Raw genomic sequence first — 20,127 nt, 5'->3', positions numbered from 1 at the left:
TCTGGCCCACCTGCCGCAGGGGTTTGTGGCTGGTTTCCAGGGCTCCGGTGTCCCTCCTCGGTGGCAAAAGCCCCGCAATCGCATCGTGGGGAGGATCTGTTCTGCCGTCGGGGCCGTAACGTGTTTGTGCTCCCCATCCGAAATGGCTTTTTGGTTTAAAAAAAAAAAAAAAAGTTAAAAATTAAAAATGTTGATTTTTCACGTGTTTGGCCAGATTGTCTCCAAATATTTTGCTGTGTTCTTCTTTTTTCGTTTGCAATTTTTTCCTCTTGCAAAACAGTGACATTTCACCTAATTTAGACCAGGAAAAACAGCTCAGCTGAGGGCCTTTTCCATATAAACATACATATATTTTTTTTTTAAGCTTTCACTGGAGGGATTAACCGCTCAGCGCTGGCACAGCTTGGCACACCTTGGCAGCCGTGGTGGCTGGAGGCAGGACCACGGGACGTGGCGGAGGGGCCGTCCGTCCGTCTGGCTGATCCTTCGCTTGGGAATAAAGCCCAAAGAAGCCACTTGCAGCGCCAGGCTTTCCCCCATCGCCACCCCAACACCCCCAAATCAGCCGGGGGGGGCCAGTTGCACCCAGATTTGGAGGGTTGGGGGTTTTTTTTCCATATAAAGAGGGGTCAAAATCCCCTGGATTTTGCCCGTTCCCGTGCAGCCGGCCAAGCCGGGCAGCCCTGGGGCCTGACCCCACATTCCCAGGTCTCATCCTGCATCCCTGGGGGGGTCCCCACCACCTCCCGCTCCATGCTGCCTTGCGGCAGGTGCCTGCTGGAGCTGCCTGCGCCGGCCTGGCCAGTAGCGTGCAGATGGCCGGAGCTCGCCGGTAGCGCGCAGGCAGCTGGTAGCGTGCAGATGGCCGGGGCTCGCCGATAACGCGCGGATGGCCGGCAGCACACCGGTGGCCAAAGCTCTCCGGTAGCGTGCGGCCGGCCGGCAGCACGCAGATGGCCGGAGCTCGCCGGTAGCGCGCGGGCAGCCGGGAACGCGCTGGAGGCCCGGAGCGGCCGTGGCGTGCAGGCGGCCTGCGGCCGTGGTCGCAGCCAGCCCCGGCCGGCCGGTAGCGTACGAGTGGCAGCGGGGCGGCCGGTACCGTGCAGGCAGCCCGGGGTGGCCGGTAGTGTGCAGGCAGCCTGGGATGGCCCGTAATTTGCAGGCAGCTCGGGATGGCCGGTAATTTGCAGGCAGCTGCCCGGCCGGGATTGGCTGCGGGGAATGACGCCCAGCACAACAAAGGTGGAGTTGGAGAAATTGCATTAAAAAAAATTAAGAGAGAGAGAGAGGAGAAAGGGAGAGGGGAGCGGAGGGAGGGGAGGAAACTGCCCCTCGCCCGCCCCGCCGGGGAAACCCCCCACCGCGGCCGTGTCCCGGGGCTGCCCGGGGCCGCGGGGCGGGCAGGGAGCGCGGCCCCGCCGCTCCCCGCCGTGTCGGAAGGGACCCACCGGGGCGGGAGGCGGCTCGGCTCGGCTCGGCTTCCCCCCCCCTCCGCTTCCCCCCCCTTCTTTTTTTTTTTTTCTCTTTTTTTTTTTTTTTTTTTTTTATGCAAACGCCGGGCGAGGATTGTTGCACATGTAAGGAGATTTTTTTTTTTTTTTTCCCTTTCCCCCCCCCTTCCCTCCTCTCTCCTTCCTCCTCCTCCTCCTCCTCTTTTTCTTCTCGCCACAGTGTTGCAAAAGCAAAGAGCAATAAAAAACACGGCGAAAGCGGCGGGAGCGCGGGGCGGCGGCGGCGGCCGGCGGTGCCGCTTGGGGAGCGGCGGAGGCTGGCGGCGGACCCCGGCGCTCAGAGCCCGGCTGATTGGAAGAGAAAACGCAGCGCCATGGAGGCGGGGGAAAGCGCGATCGTCTCTGCGGGGACTGGAGCGCGTCCACGCCCGGGGCCAGCGCTGCAGAGCTGGCCGCCGTTCAACCGCCGCTTCCCCGCCCCGGCCCCGCCGAGCGAGCCCCGGCCCCGCCGAGCCGCGGCCCCCCAAAGCCGCGGGCCCGCAGGTACGTGCCTGCGCCGGGGGAGCCGTGCCGCGCCGTGCCGCGCCGCCCGGGCTCGCCATTCGCCGCCGCGCCGCTCCGCCGGCGGGGCTGGAGGAGGCGCTTTGTTCCTCCCCGGGCTCCCGCTGCCGCCGCGCACCGGGCTCGGTAAGGCGCCGCCGCCGCTCCGCCGGGAAAGGGGGTTTTGCACCCGCCAGAGGGGGATTTTTAGGGTTGGTTTGTTTTTTTTTTTGGAGGGAGGAAATACTAGATTTTTTTATATATATAAAGGAAACAAAAAGGCTCGTTTTCGCGCAGGCCCCGCGGGCAGGAAGCCGCCGCCGGGGTTCGCCCGCCCGCTCCGGCCCGCTCCGCGCCGGCGGGGGGCACCGCGCTGGGGCTCGGGGCGGGGGGGAGCGCACGGCTCGGCGGCCTCGGTGTGCCCCCCCCTCCCTCCTTTCCCTTCCCTTCCCTCTCCTCCTCCTCGCTCCCTCCCTCCTTCCCGCTCGCCCTCCCTCCCTCCCCGGCTGCCGCAGCTGGATTTCGGGGGCAGGCTTCCAGCGCTGGGCGGTTGTTTTTCCCCAGCCCGGGTGAGTCCCGCGCCGCGGCGGGGAGCTCGGCGCCGCGCTCCGGCGGGTGCGTGCCCGGGCTCGTCCGCTCCCCCCCCCACCCCTTCCGCGCTTTATTTTTCCCCCTCCTTATTCTCTTTTTATAGATTTTTTTCCCCCCCCTTCTTCATTTTTTTTTTTCGCCTTTCTTTCCTCCTTCTTTCTTCCTTTCTTCCCTCCGGACCGGGAGCGGGGCTCCAGCCCCCCGCTGGGTGGGTGGGTGTTTCTGGGCTCGAGGAGGGGTCGCGGAGGGGGGGGGTGGGGTGGGGAAGGAGAGGAGAGGAGGGGGCGGCGGTGGTGGGAAGAAGGGAGGAGGGGGGGGGGGATGGATTGGGTAGGAGCCGCTCCCCGGGGGTCGGTGCGGGGAGGTCGCGCTGCCCTCGCCCGGCTCGCTGCAGCTGCCCGGCCGCCCCCAGCCGGGCATCCCCGCCCCCCCTTCCCCCTCCTCCTCCTCCTCCTTCTTCTTCTTCTTCTTCCCCCAGCGGCTCCGGCGCGGGGCTGGGGCTGCGGCGGCTCGGCTAGAGCTCCCCCCCCCCCTCCTCCTCCTCCTTCCACCACCACCTCCTCCTCCTCCTTCTCTCCTCTCCTCCTCCTCCCCCTTGCAGCCCGGAGAGGTGGGTTTGTCTCGGCTTTATAACCGCGCCGGCTGCACGGGTGGAGGGGAAGGAGCGGCGGGCGGAGGCGGGCGCAGCCCGGCCATTGTGTGCCGCGGCGGAGAGCGGCCGCGCCGGCCGGTAACGATGGGGGGGGTGGCGGATGGGGGTTGGGGGGGGGAAAGCCGCGGAGCATCGCATCGCTCCGGGGGACCGGGGGAGCGGAGAGGGGCCGGGGCGCTCCCCCGGCCCCTCTCCGCTCCCCCGGTCCCCCGGACTCGCCTCCATTGTCTGCCCTAGTGTTGGAGGAGGAGGAAGGGGGGGGGGGGGGAAGTGGTGGGGGGGAAGGCGGCGGAGCGCGGCTCGCTGGCGCCCGGGTGGGAACCGGGGGCGGGAGGGGGCCGGGGAGGCGCCGCCGGGGCCGCCCGCGCTCGGTCCCACCCGGTTCCTGCTGCCTGGCGGAGGAGGAGACTGGAGCTGGCCGGCGGCGCAGGGCATGTGCGGGCTCCCCGCCTCCGCCCGACGGCCCGGCCCCTTCCTCCCCCGCCTCCTCCTCCTCCTCCTCCTCCTCCCCCCCCCCCCCCGGCGCGGGATCCGGTCCCGTCCCCCCCCCCGGGGATCCCGCACCCCCCCCCCCCCCCGCCTCCGGGGATCCCTCTGCGCGCGCACCGCGATCGCCCCCGCCACGCCCCGCGATGATCCGATGGATCCCTCCCCCTGCCACGATCCCGCCTTTCCCCCCCCCCGCCCTGCTCACCCACCCCCGGGGCGATCCCCCGGGCCCACACCCCCGGGGGCTGGGCTTGATCCCACCCCGGGGCGATCTCCCATCCAACCCCCGAGGTGGTTCCGGATCCTTCCCCCACCCCCTCTACCCCCGCGGGGACTGAGCCAGCCCTGGAGCCATCCCCTACCCGGGCACCCCCCCCCGCCCCGGGCTCATCCCACCCCGGGGTGATCCCCCCCCCGCCCGGGGGCTAATCCCCCCCCCCCCCGCAGCGATGCTCCTTCCCCGCAGGGCCTGCTGGGGTCTGCAGCCCCTCCGGGCGATCCGCAATTTCCCCCCTTGGGGGTCTGATTCTGCCCCAGGGTGATCCCCATCCTGCCCCCAGGGGCTCATCCCCTGCCCTGCAGCGATTCCCAGTCCCCTCCCGGGGCTCGGTGGGGCCTGTGCCCCCCAGGGCGATCCCCGATGTCCCCCCCGGGGGGGGGGGCATCCCTCGGGCCCAGGGCCTGGATCCCCCCATACCCCTCCCAAGGCCCAGGTCTCTCCCAGACCCCCCCAGGGCCTGGATCCCCTCCCAGGATCCCCCCGACGGTGCCTGGCTCCCCCTGGGATCCCCCTGGGCCCGGATTTCCCCCTGGGGGGTCTGGGCCCTGCTCCCCTGGGGCCGTCCCTGCTCCCCCGGGCCTGCGGCCTGTCCCCCCGGGCCGATCCCCCCTCAGGCCTCCAGCCCTGCTCCCCTTGCCGTGGGATCCCCCCACTGGCATCATGCTCCCCCTCCAGCTCTGGGGTGCCCCCACCGAGGCCTCTCCCCGGCTCACCCCACCCAGGATCTGAGGGAATCCTTCCCCTGGAACCCCCCTGTTGAAATATCCCCCCCCAGTTTGTCCTGCCCCCTTGGAAAAGCCCTGACCCCCCCCCAGGCGTGTGGAGGTCTTTCCACAGAGCTCCCCACATGGGCACCCCGAGGCCCCTTGGATCTTGGATCCTGCCCCCCAGGGAGCATTTTCCTGGATCTGTGGTGTCCCTTCCTTTCAGACCCCCCTTTTGGGGGGCTGACCCCCCCTTGGGAGATCCCTCAAATCCCCCTGGCCCCCCTCCCCTGGATCTGGGGATCCCTTTCCCCCCACCCCAGGGAGATCCCTTGAATCCGTCTCCCCTCGGATCTGTGTGGATCCCCTCCAGATCTTGCCCGCCCCCCCGCAGGGACATCCCCCCAAACCCTTTTTCCCTGTCCCTCCTCGACCCCCCCAGGCACCCATCTTCTCCTCCCTTATTACCCCTTCCCTGCACCCCCTCTCCAAGCCCCCCCAAACCTCGCAGGGCTGGGTGTGTGTGGGGATCCCAGCACCTCATTTGTCTTGGGGGGGGGAAATAGAGAGACACAGACACCTGGGTCAGCCCCCCCACTCCCCGTCAGGGCTTGGGGGTCTGCCCGGCATGGGGGGGTGCCTAGCGGGGGTCTCCCTTTGCTTGCAGAGCCGAGCGGGAGTGATCTCGGGTAGCGCGCAAGGGAGCCGGCGGGGACCGTCCTGGGCGCAGGCAGGTGGAGGATGAACGGCGAAGCCGAGTGCCCTGCAGACTTGGAAATGACAGCTCCCAAAAACCAAGGTGAGCCCCCCACACCCTGCAGGCTCCCCCCCTCGACCGCACTGAGGGGTCCCACGGGAATACCGCTGCCACGGTTTTTTTATTTTTTAAAACTAATAAAAAACCTCAGGGCGGCCCTTTTGTCCGAGGGATGTGGGCGCCAGCAAATCCCAACTGTGCCGGGGAGAGGCGGGGGGGCGGCAGTGGATTTGCCTCTCCCGATCCCGGCTGTGCCACGGGGGAGCGCACACACGTGTGCGAGTGCGCGGATGCACGCGTCGGTGCGCCGTCAGCCCCTCTGGCCCCGGCAAAGGGCAGCCGCCAGCTCATGGCAGCGGGGATGCTCTTTTTGGGTGGCTGGTGTTTCGGCCGGGGCGGGTGGGGGGGGACGACTGGCACAAAGAGGTGCTGCCTTCACCGTGCACATCTGGGCTGCATTAAAAGCCGAGCCGTTACCTTGGGCCTCCGGCTTCCAGACCCCAGGATGACATCAGAGGTTCAGCTTTTATTGGAAAACGGGGAGGAAAACAAGGAAAAATGGACGTTTTATTTGGGGTAGCCTGCCTGGGCAGCGAGGCTCCGCTACCTCGCCACCCAAAACCTCCCTGGGTGCCCCCCAAACCCTGGGGAGCGCAGTCCAGCCCCTCTCACCCACCTGGTCCCCCCGTCTTTCCTCCGCTGCCGCAGTCGGTTTGTTGCCCTAAGCGAACCCGGCTGGAGCACGTGTCCTTCGCCGGGTCTTTAGATGGATTTAATTACACCGGGGCAGCTTTCCTAATATAGACCCGGCCCGGCTGATGCCAGGAGAGCCGGGGATAAATCGGTCCCAGGGCACAGACAACCCCATTCATCTTGGCGGGTGAACTCCGCAATTCCGGTGTTTTTCAGCAAACCCCGGTCCGAGGGGTGGGGGGGGGATAGAGGGATGTGGGGGTTGAGCGCAGGGCCCCCACCCCACCCCACTGCTGGTGAGGGGTTTTGGGAGGTTTCCACAGTTTCTTACGTATTCCTGCGGGCTGTGGTTATTTCGGCCGTCTGCCAGCGGCAGGGTCATGCGGGGCCAAAGGTCTCGAGGCATTCCTGCGTTGGAGGGGGGAAACTGAGGCACAGAGCTTATTGATGCGGGCAGGTTTGGGGGCTCTCGTCCCCTTCTTCCACCCCACTGGATTTTTTGTGGCGATGCTGCTTTCGGTTATTTCTCCTGATGTCTGCGAGTAAAGTCGGTGTCAGCTTCAGCCCGATTCTGCCTCTTTGGTCCTTGCCTGGGCGGATCTGGAAAGTGGATGGGAAAAATAGGAAGAGAGAGAATTTTGGGCTCGGTGCCCCCCCAGCTCTGATCCCCCCCATAGGCACTGCGGCGGACAGGGGTTTTCCGTCTCGTTTCCTCCTTCATGACTTTTTGGGGCTCTGAAGCCAGGAGTGTGGAGACACGTCCTGAGCTGCTGGGCTTCCTGCTTTATGGGGGGGCTCTTTCCATCTTCCCCCCCTCCAATTATTCCCTAACAGACCTGATGAGGTCGTATCCCAAACTGTTCCTGCCTCGACCCCCCCCCAACCTGACAGGTCCAAGAGACGAAATGGGGTGGGGGGACAGGTCCTGGCTGTGCTCCCCCAGCCCGGCTGCGTGTCCCGTGTGTCCTTTAACATCTTTCGCTCAGATTTGGGGTTCGGGGGGGGTTGCCCTTTGCTGGACCAACGCGGAGGCAGGAGCTGGAGGTGGCATTTTCGCGTGTTGAGATTGAGCAGGGGGAGAACCGCAGCCGGGTATTTCTGGGGGCTTGTTTTCATTCCTGGGGATGGAGAGACAGAGATGCTCCCCTCAAATCCATGGCCAGCATTGCTGTCCCCGTCCTGCCGGGATGCTCTGTGTCCCTCAGGCAGCTCCGGACGCCTCAGTCTTGGCCCGGCAGTGACGTGGGGCAGGGGACGCGGTGCAGAGCCAGTCCCACACACGGGGAGCCCTTGGGCTCAGGTGCGCAGCCCAGGCTGAAGCAGTCGGGGCCGTACATGCGGCGTGGGGCTCTGCTCCTCCTCCAGGCTGTCCCCAGGGACCTCTCTTTCCGCTCCCGGGCCTGCTGCTTTTCCCCAGGGCCACCCATCTTTGCAGAGCACCCAGGGCTCCTCTCCCCATCCGGCACGTAAGTTCAGAGCAGGGTGCCTGGCAGAGGAATTCCCCTGGTGAGGGAGCAGCCCTGAAGTCAGTGCTGGGTGGGACGTTCAGTGCTGGGATATCCTGCCTGCTGCCTGTCCCGGCACGGGACTGCTGCCCGTCCCAGCCGCCCGGTTGCTCCAGGCTCCTCGGCTTCGCCGTGTGCCCATCCCACCATCCCGGCAGCTTGTCCGTATGGGAGCTGGGAACGCTCCTCCTGGCAGCGCGGGGGATGTTGGGGTGGCATCACCATCACCTCTGTGCCATCAGGGACCCCGCTGTGAGACAGGGACCGTGCCGGACTCCTGACCCCCCCCCCCCGCTTTGTGGTCTCTGAGCTTTGACCTTGGCAGAGGTCAACATGGAGCCAGATCCCAGGTGATGGCAAGGCTCTCTGAGTTGAAGGAAAAGCAGCGCTGGGAGGTTTCCTATTGCTCCAGACGCATCTTTTCCACTTAGAAAGTGGGTTTCCCTGTTTCCTCCTTGGCTGGAGAGTGCGTTACTCCTGTCTCGCTCTGCAGGGCTTCGCTCCCGTGCGTAGGAAATAGCCCTCTGCTCCCGCATGGCAGAGCCATCACCTTATCTGATGGTGTATTGGGATGAGCGAGTCTCTCTGGTTTGCACCGAGTGGATTTTCTAGCTTTGCCTGGATTGTTTTGGCCCGTAGAAAGTTGCTCGAGGGTGATGGAAACAGCCACGTCCCTTTGATCTTTAATCTCGAGAGGCAGCATGTGGAGATTACGTGTCCTGGCGTGCAGTCCGGAGCTGCACGCTGGGAGCTGTAGTCCCCGTGTCCTGCTGGGAAGGCTGTCTGCCCGTTGCTGCTGCTAAGCCTGTTTCTTTGCTGCTCAGACCGCTGGTCTCAGGAGGACATGCTGACTCTGTTGGAGTGCATGAAGAATAACCTGCCTTCCAACGACGGGAGCAAGTTCAAAACCACTGAGTCCCACCTGGACTGGGAGAAAGTGGCTTTCAAGGACTTCTCAGGGGAGATGTGCAAGATGAAGTGGATGGAGATTTCTAACGAGGTAACCGACAGCCGCGCAGGGCTCGGAGGGGTTTTGGCGAGAGGGACCGAGCGTCCCGGTGACCTCCCAGGGCTGTTTGAATCGCTCAAGTTCAGTGCCCTGAGTCCTTGGCCCTTAGTGCCGACACCATCCTGCTGCCGTCGGCATTGTGAACCCTTTGGAGGCGCTGGGATGGGTCGTTTGGACGGTGGCTTTACGAAACCCTGCGGGTTTATGCTGTGCCGAGCACGGCTCGGTATTGAGCAGGGATCTGCTCTGTCCCCGCAGCCTGTTCATGTTTGTGGCCCTTCGTTAACCCTGCAGGTGAGGAAGTTTCGGACCCTGACAGAGCTCATTATGGACGCCGAAGAGCACGTGAAGAATCCTTACAAGGGCAAAAAGCTCAAGGTATCGGGCAGGAATTGGGATGGGTCCCTAAAGGGAGACCTTCCTCTTCCCCAGGACGGGGGGCTGTCACCCATGTGGCACCCCAGACCCGTGTGGCTCTGCCACCGGAGCCCCTGCAGGCACGTCACCGCCCGTAATCCCCGCAGCCGGCTGCCCGAGGCTCCGGAGGCCGTGGGCTCTGGGTCCGGGCCAAGTCCAGGGTACATTTAATATGGCCGGCTGTATTGCTGGCAGCCTGTGTCCAAGTTTAGCACCGGGGGGGCCGGGAAGCCGCTGTCCTATTCCTGGCCTGCTGGGTCGGGTGGGGTGCTGCTTTCGGCCAGGCAGCTCCAGGGCAGCTGATGCTCTGCCACCGGCCGTCCCCGGGAGGTGGGTCCCTTCCCCTCCTCCTGCCTCAGTTTCCCCTCTTGCAGCACAACTGCTCTGTGCCAACAGCTCTGGATGGCTGGAGGCTGCTCCCGAGATACCCAGCTCTGGGATATTGTAGTTCCTGGGGTAGGGAGGCCTTGTTCGCAGCCTTTTTACCCCCGTTGCATGCAAAGCCGGGGTGTTCCCATGTCAGGGATCACCAGTGGGGCTGGATGGAGGCAGGTCTCCCCCAGTACCAGGGAGGAGCTGGGAGCTGGCGGGGTTTGGCTGTGCCCTCTGCGGTGCCGCAGGCTCTGCACTCAGTGTCTGCCGCTCTGCTGTCTCCCCAGAAACACCCCGATTTCCCCAAGAAGCCCCTGACTCCCTATTTCCGCTTCTTCATGGAGAAGCGGGCCAAATATGCCAAGCTTCACCCCGAAATGAGCAACCTGGATCTCACCAAGATCCTGTCCAAGAAATACAAGGAGCTTCCCGAGAAGAAAAAGGTACGGGGGAGAGTCAGGAAGCCCCTTCCCACTTGTGTGCTTCTGCGTGCTGGGCTCTGCCTGCCCAGCTCTCCCAGTAAAACCTGCAGAGCCCAGCCTCTGCCTGGTGAAGGTTCAGTCCGGGTCTCAATGGGAGAAACCCACGTGCTTGTTTAGTCCCGTCAGACCAGTAAGACTTCCTTTCCCTGTCCTGGTTCCCAGGATCTGTGGGGTGGAGGCTGGCTGGTCTGTCCGTTGGTCCGTCTTTTCCAGACAGACCTGGATGGTGACTTTGCTGTTGGGTGGATCTGTATTTAGCGTTGGGGTTAAATCACACACCCTGCCATGGCCGCCCTGTCCGAGTGAGGGATGGAGGGGCCGGCTCTGCTCCGAGCCGTGGGAGATGCTGGGAGGAGAGCTGCCCAGCTCACCTCTGGCTCTGGAGGTGGCCCTTGGCTTGGCCAGAGCCCGGGCAGGCATTTTGGGTTCCCCTGCTCTCAATCTGGGTGGATTTGTCACCGGCAGGAAAGGTCCAGGGCACAAAGTCCTGCTGTGCCCTCTTGCCCAGGGCTGTTATGGTGCAGGAAGAGGGAGGAGAACCTGCCTCTGAATCCCTGGGCTGGCTGGAATCCCTCAGCTCGGAGCTGCAGGACCACTTTGACGGGCTGGAGAGCCCTCGAGTCCCTGTGGGGGTGATGGGGTGCCCAGCCAGCAGGGTCGACAGAGATGTACCTGCCTGCCCGTTCCCTGGTGCTGACATCCTTCTCCACCTCCCTGGTGGCTTTGTGTCCCCAGATGAAATACATCCAGGACTTCCAGCGAGAGAAGCAGGAGTTTGAGAGGAACCTGGCAAGGTTCAGGTGAGCGGGCAGCCCCCCTGGCATTTCCCTGGGCCCCTCCAGCCAGATCTGGTCTCCCCTCCTGCGTGTAGCTCATGGAGGAAGAAGCCCTGATGGGCGCTGTGGCTTGAAGGCAGAGGGGAAGGGAGAGTGCTGGGGAAAAAAAAAAACAAAACAAACCCCAAAAAAACCCCAAGGAAAAGGTGTCTGACAGCAGCCCTGCAGCTGGGAGACTCAGTGAGGGAGAGAGAGCGGAGCACCTGCCACACTCTGAGGGCTAGGGTCTGGAAGGGGAGGACAGGAGCCCTGCCACTGCCACGGCTGGAAGCCGAACCGACCACCTCGTTCCCCCCAGACCTTCCCTTTGAACGTGGTCGCTGCGACCCAGGTGGATCCTGGCGTTGCTGATGACCTGCCGCTGCTCCAGGGATGCAGCCCAGCCCGGCGCATTAAAGGGGATGCTTGTAGCTGATGCAGACTCGAATCTCTCCTAAAATCCTCCTGCTCTTTTCGGGGACCCCCCAGTGTCTGAGCCCATGGAGGCTCAGCCCTGCAGTGACAGTTGCCCCTTAGCAGGGAGGTTTAGGGGGTGCTCTCCTTCCACCTGCAACCTCCGTAACGCTCTCCCTTCCCCACCTCCCCGCCGGGTAAAGGGAAGATCACCCGGATCTCATCCAGAACGCCAAGAAGTCTGACGTCCCTGAAAAACCCAAGACCCCCCAGCAGCTGTGGTACAACCACGAGAAGAAGATCTACTTGAAAGTGCGTCCAGATGTGAGTACGGTGGGTGGGAGTGCGTGTGAGCGTGAGTGTGGAGGGGTCCTGTACCCCGCTGCTGGGGGGAGAGGAGGGGGAAAGGAGAGAAGCATTTTAGGGGGGATGGGATGGAAGACACCGCTAGAAGTTTCCAGCAGTCTGGACGGAGGTAAGAAGGGGCTCTGCACATCTGGAAGAGGCTCGGGGATACAGACCCCACTTTTTGCCTGCAGTCGAAGGGGTGACCACAGCCTGAGTCAGGGCAGGAAAGGTTTCCAGCACAGACATCACCTCTGGCCATGCCCCGCACTCGCACGCACCCCCTTCCCCGGCCGCGAGCTCGGCTCGCAGCCACCCCACGGCCCCAAGCCGGGTGCCGCCGTGACACGACGGCGGGCCGCATTATTTTTGCCCCCTCTTTTTTTTTTTCCTCTTCTTTTTTTGGATTTTACCCCTCTGCCCTCACCTCTGGCTTTGGGTTTTCAGGCCACCACGAAGGAGGTGAAAGAGTCGCTGGGCAAGCAGTGGTCTCAACTCTCGGATAAAAAGAGGCTGAAATGGATTCATAAGGCCCTGGAACAGCGGAAGGAGTACGAGGTAGGGAGCAGCCTCGCCCGTCCCCCTCCACACTCGTCCCTGCGTTCACTCTGAGCCACTCTGCCTCCCGGCCACAGCTGCCGGCGGCTAGCCAGCCTCACCCGATAGCCAGCATGGGGGTTCAGCCAGATCCCTGCAGGTCCCTAGCGAGTCTGAGCCCTGCCTCCTCCAGCAACGTTCGGGGAAAGGAGAAGTACCCCTGGGGAGATGAGTAGGGCAACGGTTGGCTTCTCTTTCCTCCTCCTCCGGCCCCCAGCCAGGCGGGGATCAGAGCCCCTCTCCTGACCGCTCTCCGTCTCTCCATCCCTCGCAGGAGATCATGCGTGACTACATCCAGAAGCACCCCGAGCTGAACATCAGCGAGGAGGGCATCACCCGCTCCACCCTCACCAAGGCTGAGCGCCAGCTCAAGGATAAATTTGATGGACGACCCACAAAGCCACCTCCGTGAGTCCTGTCCCTCCCCGTCTGGGTGCGAGGGATGTGTCCTTCGGAGCTCTTGGATGCTGGTTCTTGTGAACGAGGAAACTGGGGCTCTGCCTGGCTTAGAGAGCCCCAAGAGCGTCGTTTCAGGGACCATGGGCATGGGCTGTCGATGACTCCGTTAAACTGGTCCTTAAATATACATTAAATATATGTTGCTGAGAATCTGAGGGAGATTTAGGGTGATGCTGCGTGCTCCAGGTTGGGGTGTAGTCCAACCCCTAGCTTCCCTAAAAGCAGGCACCTGTGGCACAGCACTTCTCTGCCCGGTGCAGCCCGGAGGGCGGAGCGGGGGATGTCTTGGGGGGCTCTTAGCACCCAGCCAGCTCCGCAGAGGGGATGTGAGTGAGGCAGGTTGTGTCTAACGCTGGGTCCCTCCGTTGGTTGCAGGAATAGCTACTCCCTGTACTGTGCAGAGCTGATGGCCAACATGAAAGATGTGCCCAGCACCGAGCGGATGGTGCTGTGCAGCCAGCAGTGGAAACTGCTCTCCCAGAAGGAAAAGGATGCGTACCACAAAAAATGTGATCAGGTGAGTGGCTGAGGATGGGACAGATGGACGGGTGGACAGGCAGATGGGCACCAGTGCTGTGGGGAGAGAGGAAGAGGATGGGAGAGCTTGGGCTACAAATCTCGCTGGAAATGAGCCCCTCATCCTTCCACAGTGCCTGTTCTTGTCGTCCTGACCACCAACTCCCCCTGAGGTCCTCAGTCACCTCCCTTGGTCTCCCCGGGCCGTGTGTGTGGGACCAGCAGAGGGTCCGGGTGGAGGATGCTGTTGCTGAGGGGTCTGAGGCCGGGTCGGGGACTGCGTGAGGCAGGGCTGGGGCAGGGGAATCTCTGTGTAAGCCCGTGTCTCCATCTCCCTCCAGAAAAAGAAAGACTACGAGATTGAGCTCCTCCGCTTCCTGGAGGTGAGTGACGTGGGGTTGCCTTGGCTGTCGCGTGCTGGAGACCCCGAACGCAGGGAGGGAGCCCTGGCTGGGGGGCTGAGAGGGGTTAAACGAGGACTGCACTGATGCTGCCCCTTTCTGCTCGCCCCAAAACATGGCTGGGCCCAGCCATGGGTGCTGCGCAGAGGTGTTTGCACATAGTCTTGACCCTTCCCCAGCCACCCTAATGCCTGACCCAGTGTCTTCCAGTTGGGCGCTGGGAGGTGCAGTTGGGCCCCCCCAGCCAGGAGGGGAAGCCGGGGCTGGTCAGAGGGCTGGTGCCACGGGAGGGGTTGCCGTCAGCAGCTGCGGCTGTGCAGGCAGCAGCGAGTCTCTCGCTTCCTTCCCTCGGCTGGGGCGTAGGCGGGGGGAGCTGCACCGAGGCCATCTCAGGGTTGTGCTCGGCCCCCGGGCGGATGTGACGCGGCCCTGGCTGCGTCCGCAGGGGCAGGGGGTGGAAAACCCAGATCCGGGCACCTGCCCGCCGTGCCAGCAGATGAGACAGACGGGGAGGGGGCAGAGCCGGGGAAGAGGGGCATTGCCTGGCGAGGGGGGTGACACAGGCGTGGGGACCCCCAGGCTGCGCACCCAGGCCTGCAGTGCCTGGTGCTGGCCCTGGCTGGGGTGGCTTTTGGATCAGGACAACTGAGCGTATTGGTTCCCCCCGCCTCAGTGTCCCTATTCCCTGATTGCATCAAACCCTCGTTAGCATTGGGCCGTCTAACGGTGTGTCTCCTCCCATGCCACCCAGAGCCTGCCCGAGGAGGAGCAGCAGCGGGTGCTAGGTGAGGAGAAGATGCTGGGCAGCAACCGGAAAGGGGCAACGAGTCCTGCATCCAAAAAGTCCTCACCAGAGACCGGCAAGGTGAGAGCGTCAACTAGAGAGATGGGGCAGCACGCACCAGAGACGTGGGATGGGGTTGCCGGCATCTCAGGGTGCTTTGGGGGATTCGGTCCGTGGTTCTTTCACCATGTTTTTGCTGGGGTTGGAGACTACCAGGCAGGTCCTTCTGTGGGTTCCCCCCCACCCACGGCCCCATGTCCCTCCCGCAGGCCAGCTCAGAGAAGCCCAAACGGCCCATCTCTGCCATGTTCATCTTCTCGGAGGAGAAGCGGAAGCAGCTGCAGGAGGAACGGCCAGAGCTGTCAGAGAGCGAGCTGACCCGGCTCCTGGCCCGCATGTGGAATGACCTCTCTGAGAAGAAGAAGGTTGGTACCGTCCCCAACCCTTCTCCATCCCCATCTCCGCTGCTCCGTTGGGCATCTCTGGCAGCCGGGCGGTGCTGCCTGTCCTTGTCCTGCTGCAAGGGGCTTTGCTCGTCCCCCGGGCACCTCGGCTGGGGGACGATTGTCCGCAGGAGCATCACGGCTCCAGTGAGCCATCACCCAAGTGCTGGTGTCGGCACCCATGGGTGCTGCCGGCTGTGCCCTCTCCCTCTTGTGACCTGGTGGGTCAAAACCCAGCAGCTTAAGAAACCTTGGAGGGTCCTTGAGCCTCAGTTTAAGGGCTGGATGGTTTTGCTGGTGGGGGGGAGTCCTGAGACGTGGGTGTGCGTGGGTGGGGGGCTGCCGGTGCTACCGTGGGGACAGCACTGGGGGAAGCTGCAGTGCCTGCTGCCTGCCCTCTCGGTGCGCGCTGCCCCTTCATCCCCACCGTGCACCCCGCGCAGGCCAAGTACAAAGCGCGGGAAGCGGCGATGAAGGCGCAGTCGGAGAAGAAGCACGGCTCGGATAAAGAGGAACGCGGGAAGCTGCCCGAGTCTCCCAAAACAGCCGAGGAGATCTGGCAACAGAGCGTCATCGGAGACTACCTGGCTCGTTTCAAGGTGAGGAGTGGGCCGGGAGAGGAGCTAGAAGTGGGATCGTCACTCGTGGCGGCAGGAATCACCTTGTACCTTCTCCCCTGCTTTCACACCCAAGGCAGCGGGTTGGGGCTGGGAGCCATGGGGAGGACGGGTGACAGCAAGGGAGTGGGTGCCCTGTGGTCCGTGGCGGAGCCAGCGGTAGCACCCCGGCATCCCGGGCATCTTGGGTGCATCTAATGTGGCGCGGGGGTCTGTGCCGCAGAACGACCGGGGAAAGGCGCTGAAGGCCATGGAAGCCACTTGGAACAACATGGAGAAGAAGGAGAAGCTGATGTGGATCAAGAAAGCGGCGGAGGATCAGAAGCGATACGAGGTGGGTCCCTGCTCCTACCTGCCCCTCGCTGTGCCCCCGCGGCCGGTGCTGCCCCTGTCTCCCTGACCCCTCTTTCTCCTCTGGCTCAGAGGGAGCTGAGTGAGATGCGGGCCCCTCCGTGCTCCACCAACTCCGCCAAGAAAATGAAGTTCCAGGGAGAACCGAAGAAACCCCCCATGTGAGTGTCTGGGGCCAGAAGGTTGGATCTGGCTGGTGCAAAAGAGCCTGGAGCAGCCCCGGGGTGGAGGGAGTGTGGACTGGACCGTGGTGGGGAGAGATGATGGATAGATGGTGGTTACACCTCGTTTCTCTGTGCACACCCTCTGATCCGATCTCTGCACTCCCCCCGTTGCAGGAACGGTTACCAGAAGTTCTCCCAGGAGCTGCTGTCGAACGGGGAGCTGAACCACCTCCCGCTGAAGGAGCGGATGGTGGAGATCGGCAGCCGCTGGCAGCGCATCTCCCAGGGCCAGAAGGACCACTACAAAAAGTTGGCAGAGGAGCAGCAGAAACAGTACAAGGTGCACCTCGACATCTGGCTCAAGGTGAGTGCCGATGCCCTGATGCCCGGTGGGGGGGCACTGGGGGACTCCGGGGTCGATTACTCTTGGGGAGGCTTGGGGTGGTCTCTGTTCACAGCCTTCCTCTGGGAACCACCATCCCCAGACCCTTTTTTGGCCTTTTGTAACTTAGAGGGCCTTTAAAAAAGCGTATGTGGGGAGGGGGTGCCCCGTGCCAGAGTCCTTCCCAGCTCCGTGCCCCGCTCCGCACTGCCCAGCGCTCCCTGCTCCCTGACCGTCTCCCCTGTCTCCGCAGAGCCTCTCGCCCCAGGAGCGGGCTGCCTACAAGGAACACACTTCCAACGTGAGTATCCACCCCGCAGCACCGTGGGGGGAGCCCGGGGGCTCGGGGCTGGGCTGGGATCAGCCCTGGGTGAGGTGGGGCTGTGCAGGAGATGAGCCGAGCTCAGGAGAGCCCCCCAAGGGATTCCGGGGCCTGGGAAGGAGCCGCGTTGGAGCCCTGCAGCTCTGAATGGTTTTGCTTTCCCCCCCCTTGCAGAAACGCAAGAGCATAGGGAAGATACGGGGCCCCAACCCCAAGATGAAGCCGACGATGCAGTCCAAGTCGGTGAGTGCACGACAGCCCGTGCTCTGCACTGGGGACACCCAGCACCCTCCCCGCTGGGGAGAGCGTCCCGGTGGGGGACCCAGATGCCTTGAGGCGTCCCTGGTGCTTCCTGCTGCCTGCCTGTTCCTTGAGATGACAAACCCAGGGCCCTCCCCAAATCTGTGCTCAAAGCCCACCCTGGTCTGAGTTTTGCCTCCCTGAAGCCTGAGGCATCCCCTGGCACCTGCTTCCGGAGCCTTTTTGGGGCCATTTGTGATGTAAATGGGGAAAGGCTCCTGGGCGGGGGGTGGGGTCGGAGCCCCCTGATCCCGCTGGGTGGATGGAGGAACCCGACAGGCAAGGACGGAGCGGTGCACCCATGGGTGCTGGTGTCCCGGGGCGCCCGCCCACGACCAACCCCCTCCTGCCCCACAGGAGTCAGAAGATGACGACGAGGAGGAAGAGGAGGAGGAAGATGATGATGAAGACGAGGACGATGACGATGACAACGGCGACTCGTCAGAGGAAGGCGGCGACTCCTCGGAGTCCAGCAGTGAGGAGGAGAGCGAGGACGGGGACGAGGTGAGGCTGCGGTGCGTGCCGCGGGGAGGGCGGCGGGGCCGTCTCGGGCCCCGCTCCGCTCCCGTACCGCTCACTCTGCCCCCCGCCTCACCCTCCTCTGGGGCTGGGGGGGCATCCGTGCCCGGGCTCAGATAGGACCGTGGCGGAGGAACTCCCGGGAAGCGGGGGGGGGACACGGGGAGGCGAAGGGGAACGGGATCCCCCCCACCCCTGCCCGGCGTTCCCGGGGAGGGTGCGAGGAGCAGCCGCGGGGCGTAGTTAGGAGCAGCCTCGGGATGTAGAGGTGCGGGTTGTGCAGAGCCCCCAGTGAGCAGAGAAAAATCTCCTGTCTTTTTCCTGGTGGAGATACTGAGTCTGGTCTCGGCTCCGTTTGCGCCAGTGTGAATGCCGAGTAAGTCACCAGAGTCAAAGTTTTACACCGGTGCAACTGAAATCAGAGTATGCTGGATGGCGCTGGGGCCAGAAACCGTGTCCGTGCCTTGTGCTCGCCACCGGACAGGTGAGGTGTTTCGACCCTCTCGTTGGTCTCAGCTCACACCTCTTCCTTCCCTGGCTTTAGAGGGGGGAAACTGAGGCACGAGGCGGGTCGGGTACCCTACCTCGGATCGTGTAGCGAGGCAGTGGCAGAGGTGAGGGTAGGACCCCCGCGCGCTGCTCCGGCACGCTCCCCCGCCCCGGCACCCCCGAGCTGAGCCCTTGCAAACTCACTCCTGCCCCACGTCCCTCCTCCATCCCCCCCTCTCCCCCCTGCCCCGGGGTGGCAGCGGCGGGACGGATGGGGTTGTACCCTCCCTCCTTCGCGGGGACCCCCCCGTGCCGCAGCGGGGAGGGCGAGCGGGTGGCAAGGGGGGAGACGATGGATGGCAGCTGGGGCCCCCCACCCTGACGCTGACCCCCCCCGTCCTCTCTGCCACCCCCCCTCCCCAGAACGACGAGGATGACGAGGATGAGGATGATGAGGATGAGGATGACAACGACTCGGAGGGCAGCAGCAGTTCCTCCTCCTCCTCGGGGGACTCCTCCGACTCCGACTCCAACTGATCCGGCCAAGCTCTTAGTAACGGCGTTTGGTTTCTCGGTTTTGGTCCCAAATCCCCCCCCCAGCCCCCCAAAACCCATTCCTCCTCTTCCTCCTGCCCCTCCTGGTGAGCTGCAGCCCCCCGTGGGACCCCCCAGCCCGGGGAGCGGGGGCCGGAGGGACCCCTCTGCTGAGCTCACACTACGGGGGGGGGGAGCCAGGGGCTGCTCCCGCCCTGGGCTGGGGGGGGGAGAGGAGAGGGTGAGCCCCCCCGTCCCTCCCACCCCCCCTTACTCACCCCTTACTGAGGGAGGGGAAACGATTGATTTCTTTTTTTTTTTTTTTTTTTTGGTTGAGATTTCATTATTTTTGGGGGGTCCGCCCCCTCCTCGCCCCCTTCACGCCCTCGCTACCAGCTCCGGACTTTATAGAAACAAAAGAAAAACAGGAAAAAAAAAATCCCCCCCTTTTTTTTTTCTTAAAAAAACCCACAAATGGAAAAAAAAACCCCACCACCCCCCCGCAGCCCCTCCCGTCCCGCCCCAGGCAGCGGGCACGGAGCATGAGCCGAGTTGCTCAGGACTCAGCCGTTGGGACGATGTCTCTTCCCCCCCCACTCCCCTTTCTGCGCACCCCCCAGCGTCTCGGGGAGCCCCCGAACCCCCAAAAAACCCCTTGTACAGTCTGGAAGCTGCACCGGGAGCTCACCGGGACCTCCACATCCACGGCACTTGGGAGCGCCGGCCACGGACCGTGACCACCCGGCGTGTCCCCAGGGTGGGGGGGTGGATGGGGGGGGGGAACGACGTGTGTGTGTGTGCGTGTGTGTGTGTGCGCGAGCGTGTGTGCCGGAGTGGGGGGCACGCGCGGCTCCCCCCTGCTCAGCGTGACCAACGGGGGGGGGGGGGCGTGGGGGTGCTGCCGGAGCACCCCCCTGTGTTGTCGGTGGTTGTTGTGCCGTTGTATTTTATTTTATTCTTTTTTTTGTTTTTCCTTTTTATAAAACAAGAAAGATCCATCTTTTATTTTTTCTTCCCCCCCCCCATTTCCCCCACCCCCCCCTCCCATTCCCCCCCCCCCCCCCCCGTCTCCGGTGAAGCCGCTCCTCTCCCTTCGCCCCAACGCTCCCCTCCTCCCAGTTGCCCCAGTTACCCCCAGTTTGCTCCCCACCTGGGGGGGGGGGGGTGTCTTGCCCCCTCCCCCCCCCGGCCATGCTGTGAATATTGGTGCGGTTTGGGTTTATTTGGGGGGGGGTTGACGCCCCCCCCCTCCCTGGGAGGGGGATGGGGCCGCGGGGACCGGGGTGGGGGTGCATGGGGGGGGTCTGGCGGCGCCTGTCTGGGGCCCCCCCCATTTTTTTAAGCAGACACGAGCACCAGCAATCCCATGGCACCTCCCTGCAGGGTTCCCGTCCCCCCACCCCATTCCCCCCCCCAAAAAATGCCCGATTCAATTGGGGACCCCTCCAGACCTCCACTCTGTGGAGGGGGGGGCACAAGGTTTGTCCCTTCAGGTCCCCCCCCCCCCCGTCCTGTCCCTGGAGAGGAGCTGGGCCGGGGGACAGGATTTGGGGGGGCCCCAGGGAGGGGGTTGGGGGGTGTCTTTCCCCCCCACCCGGGCTGGGGAGGGGAGGCTGGGGGGTTTCTCTCGTGCTTTAATTTAGCCATTTCTCTCTTCACCCCCATCTCAGCTCAGTGGGGGGCTGGGGGGGGCGGGGGGGGCAAGCTGCAGGTTTGGGGTTTTTCTGGCTGCA

The 20,127-nt window shown here is 64.0% G+C and overlaps 1 protein-coding gene across 25 annotated transcripts; it reads left to right on the top strand.

Moving 5' to 3' along the window:
- Positions 1-1,294: 1,294 nt before the first annotated feature.
- On the top strand, positions 1,295-19,392 carry UBTF (upstream binding transcription factor). 25 transcript variants are annotated; one of them, XM_075775362.1, is made up of 22 exons: positions 1,295-1,577; positions 5,375-5,506; positions 8,487-8,662; positions 8,966-9,049; positions 9,748-9,903; positions 10,678-10,742; positions 11,375-11,504; positions 11,964-12,074; positions 12,388-12,521; positions 12,948-13,089; positions 13,430-13,471; positions 14,241-14,354; positions 14,543-14,698; positions 15,160-15,315; positions 15,557-15,667; positions 15,757-15,845; positions 16,023-16,212; positions 16,484-16,531; positions 16,727-16,795; positions 17,210-17,356; positions 17,736-17,855; positions 18,284-19,392. In XM_075775362.1, exons 2-22 carry the CDS (start codon positions 5,449-5,451, stop codon positions 18,395-18,397), a joined length of 2,412 nt encoding a protein of 803 aa, XP_075631477.1. In that variant the 5' UTR covers positions 1,295-1,577; positions 5,375-5,448; the 3' UTR covers positions 18,398-19,392. The 25 variants fall into 25 exon arrangements, with proteins under 25 accessions (XP_075631477.1, XP_075631489.1, XP_075631482.1 ...); XM_075775367.1 differs by lacking the exon at positions 1,295-1,577 and adding an exon at positions 1,672-1,994 and having other exon boundaries at positions 11,375-11,495; XM_075775360.1 differs by lacking the exon at positions 1,295-1,577 and adding an exon at positions 1,672-1,994.
- Positions 19,393-20,127: the final 735 nt, after the last annotated feature.

This window comes from Balearica regulorum, chromosome 24 (genome assembly GCF_011004875.1).
Source record: "Balearica regulorum gibbericeps isolate bBalReg1 chromosome 24, bBalReg1.pri, whole genome shotgun sequence".
Taxonomy (NCBI): Eukaryota; Metazoa; Chordata; class Aves; order Gruiformes; family Gruidae; genus Balearica; species Balearica regulorum.
Note: the sequence above shows the minus strand (reverse complement) of the source record. Positions and strands in the feature narration are given on the sequence as shown.

Excerpts from the sequence above, each read along its gene's own strand:
- UBTF (XM_075775362.1), top strand. The coding sequence starts at position 5,449 with ATGAACGGCGAAGCCGAGTGCCCTGCAGACTTGGAAATGACAGCTCCC. Across the intron at positions 13,090-13,429 it reads ACCACAAAAAATGTGATCAG|AAAAAGAAAGACTACGAGAT; the intron begins GTGAGTGGCTGA and ends ATCTCCCTCCAG. Across the intron at positions 16,796-17,209 it reads CGACGATGCAGTCCAAGTCG|GAGTCAGAAGATGACGACGA; the intron begins GTGAGTGCACGA and ends CCTGCCCCACAG.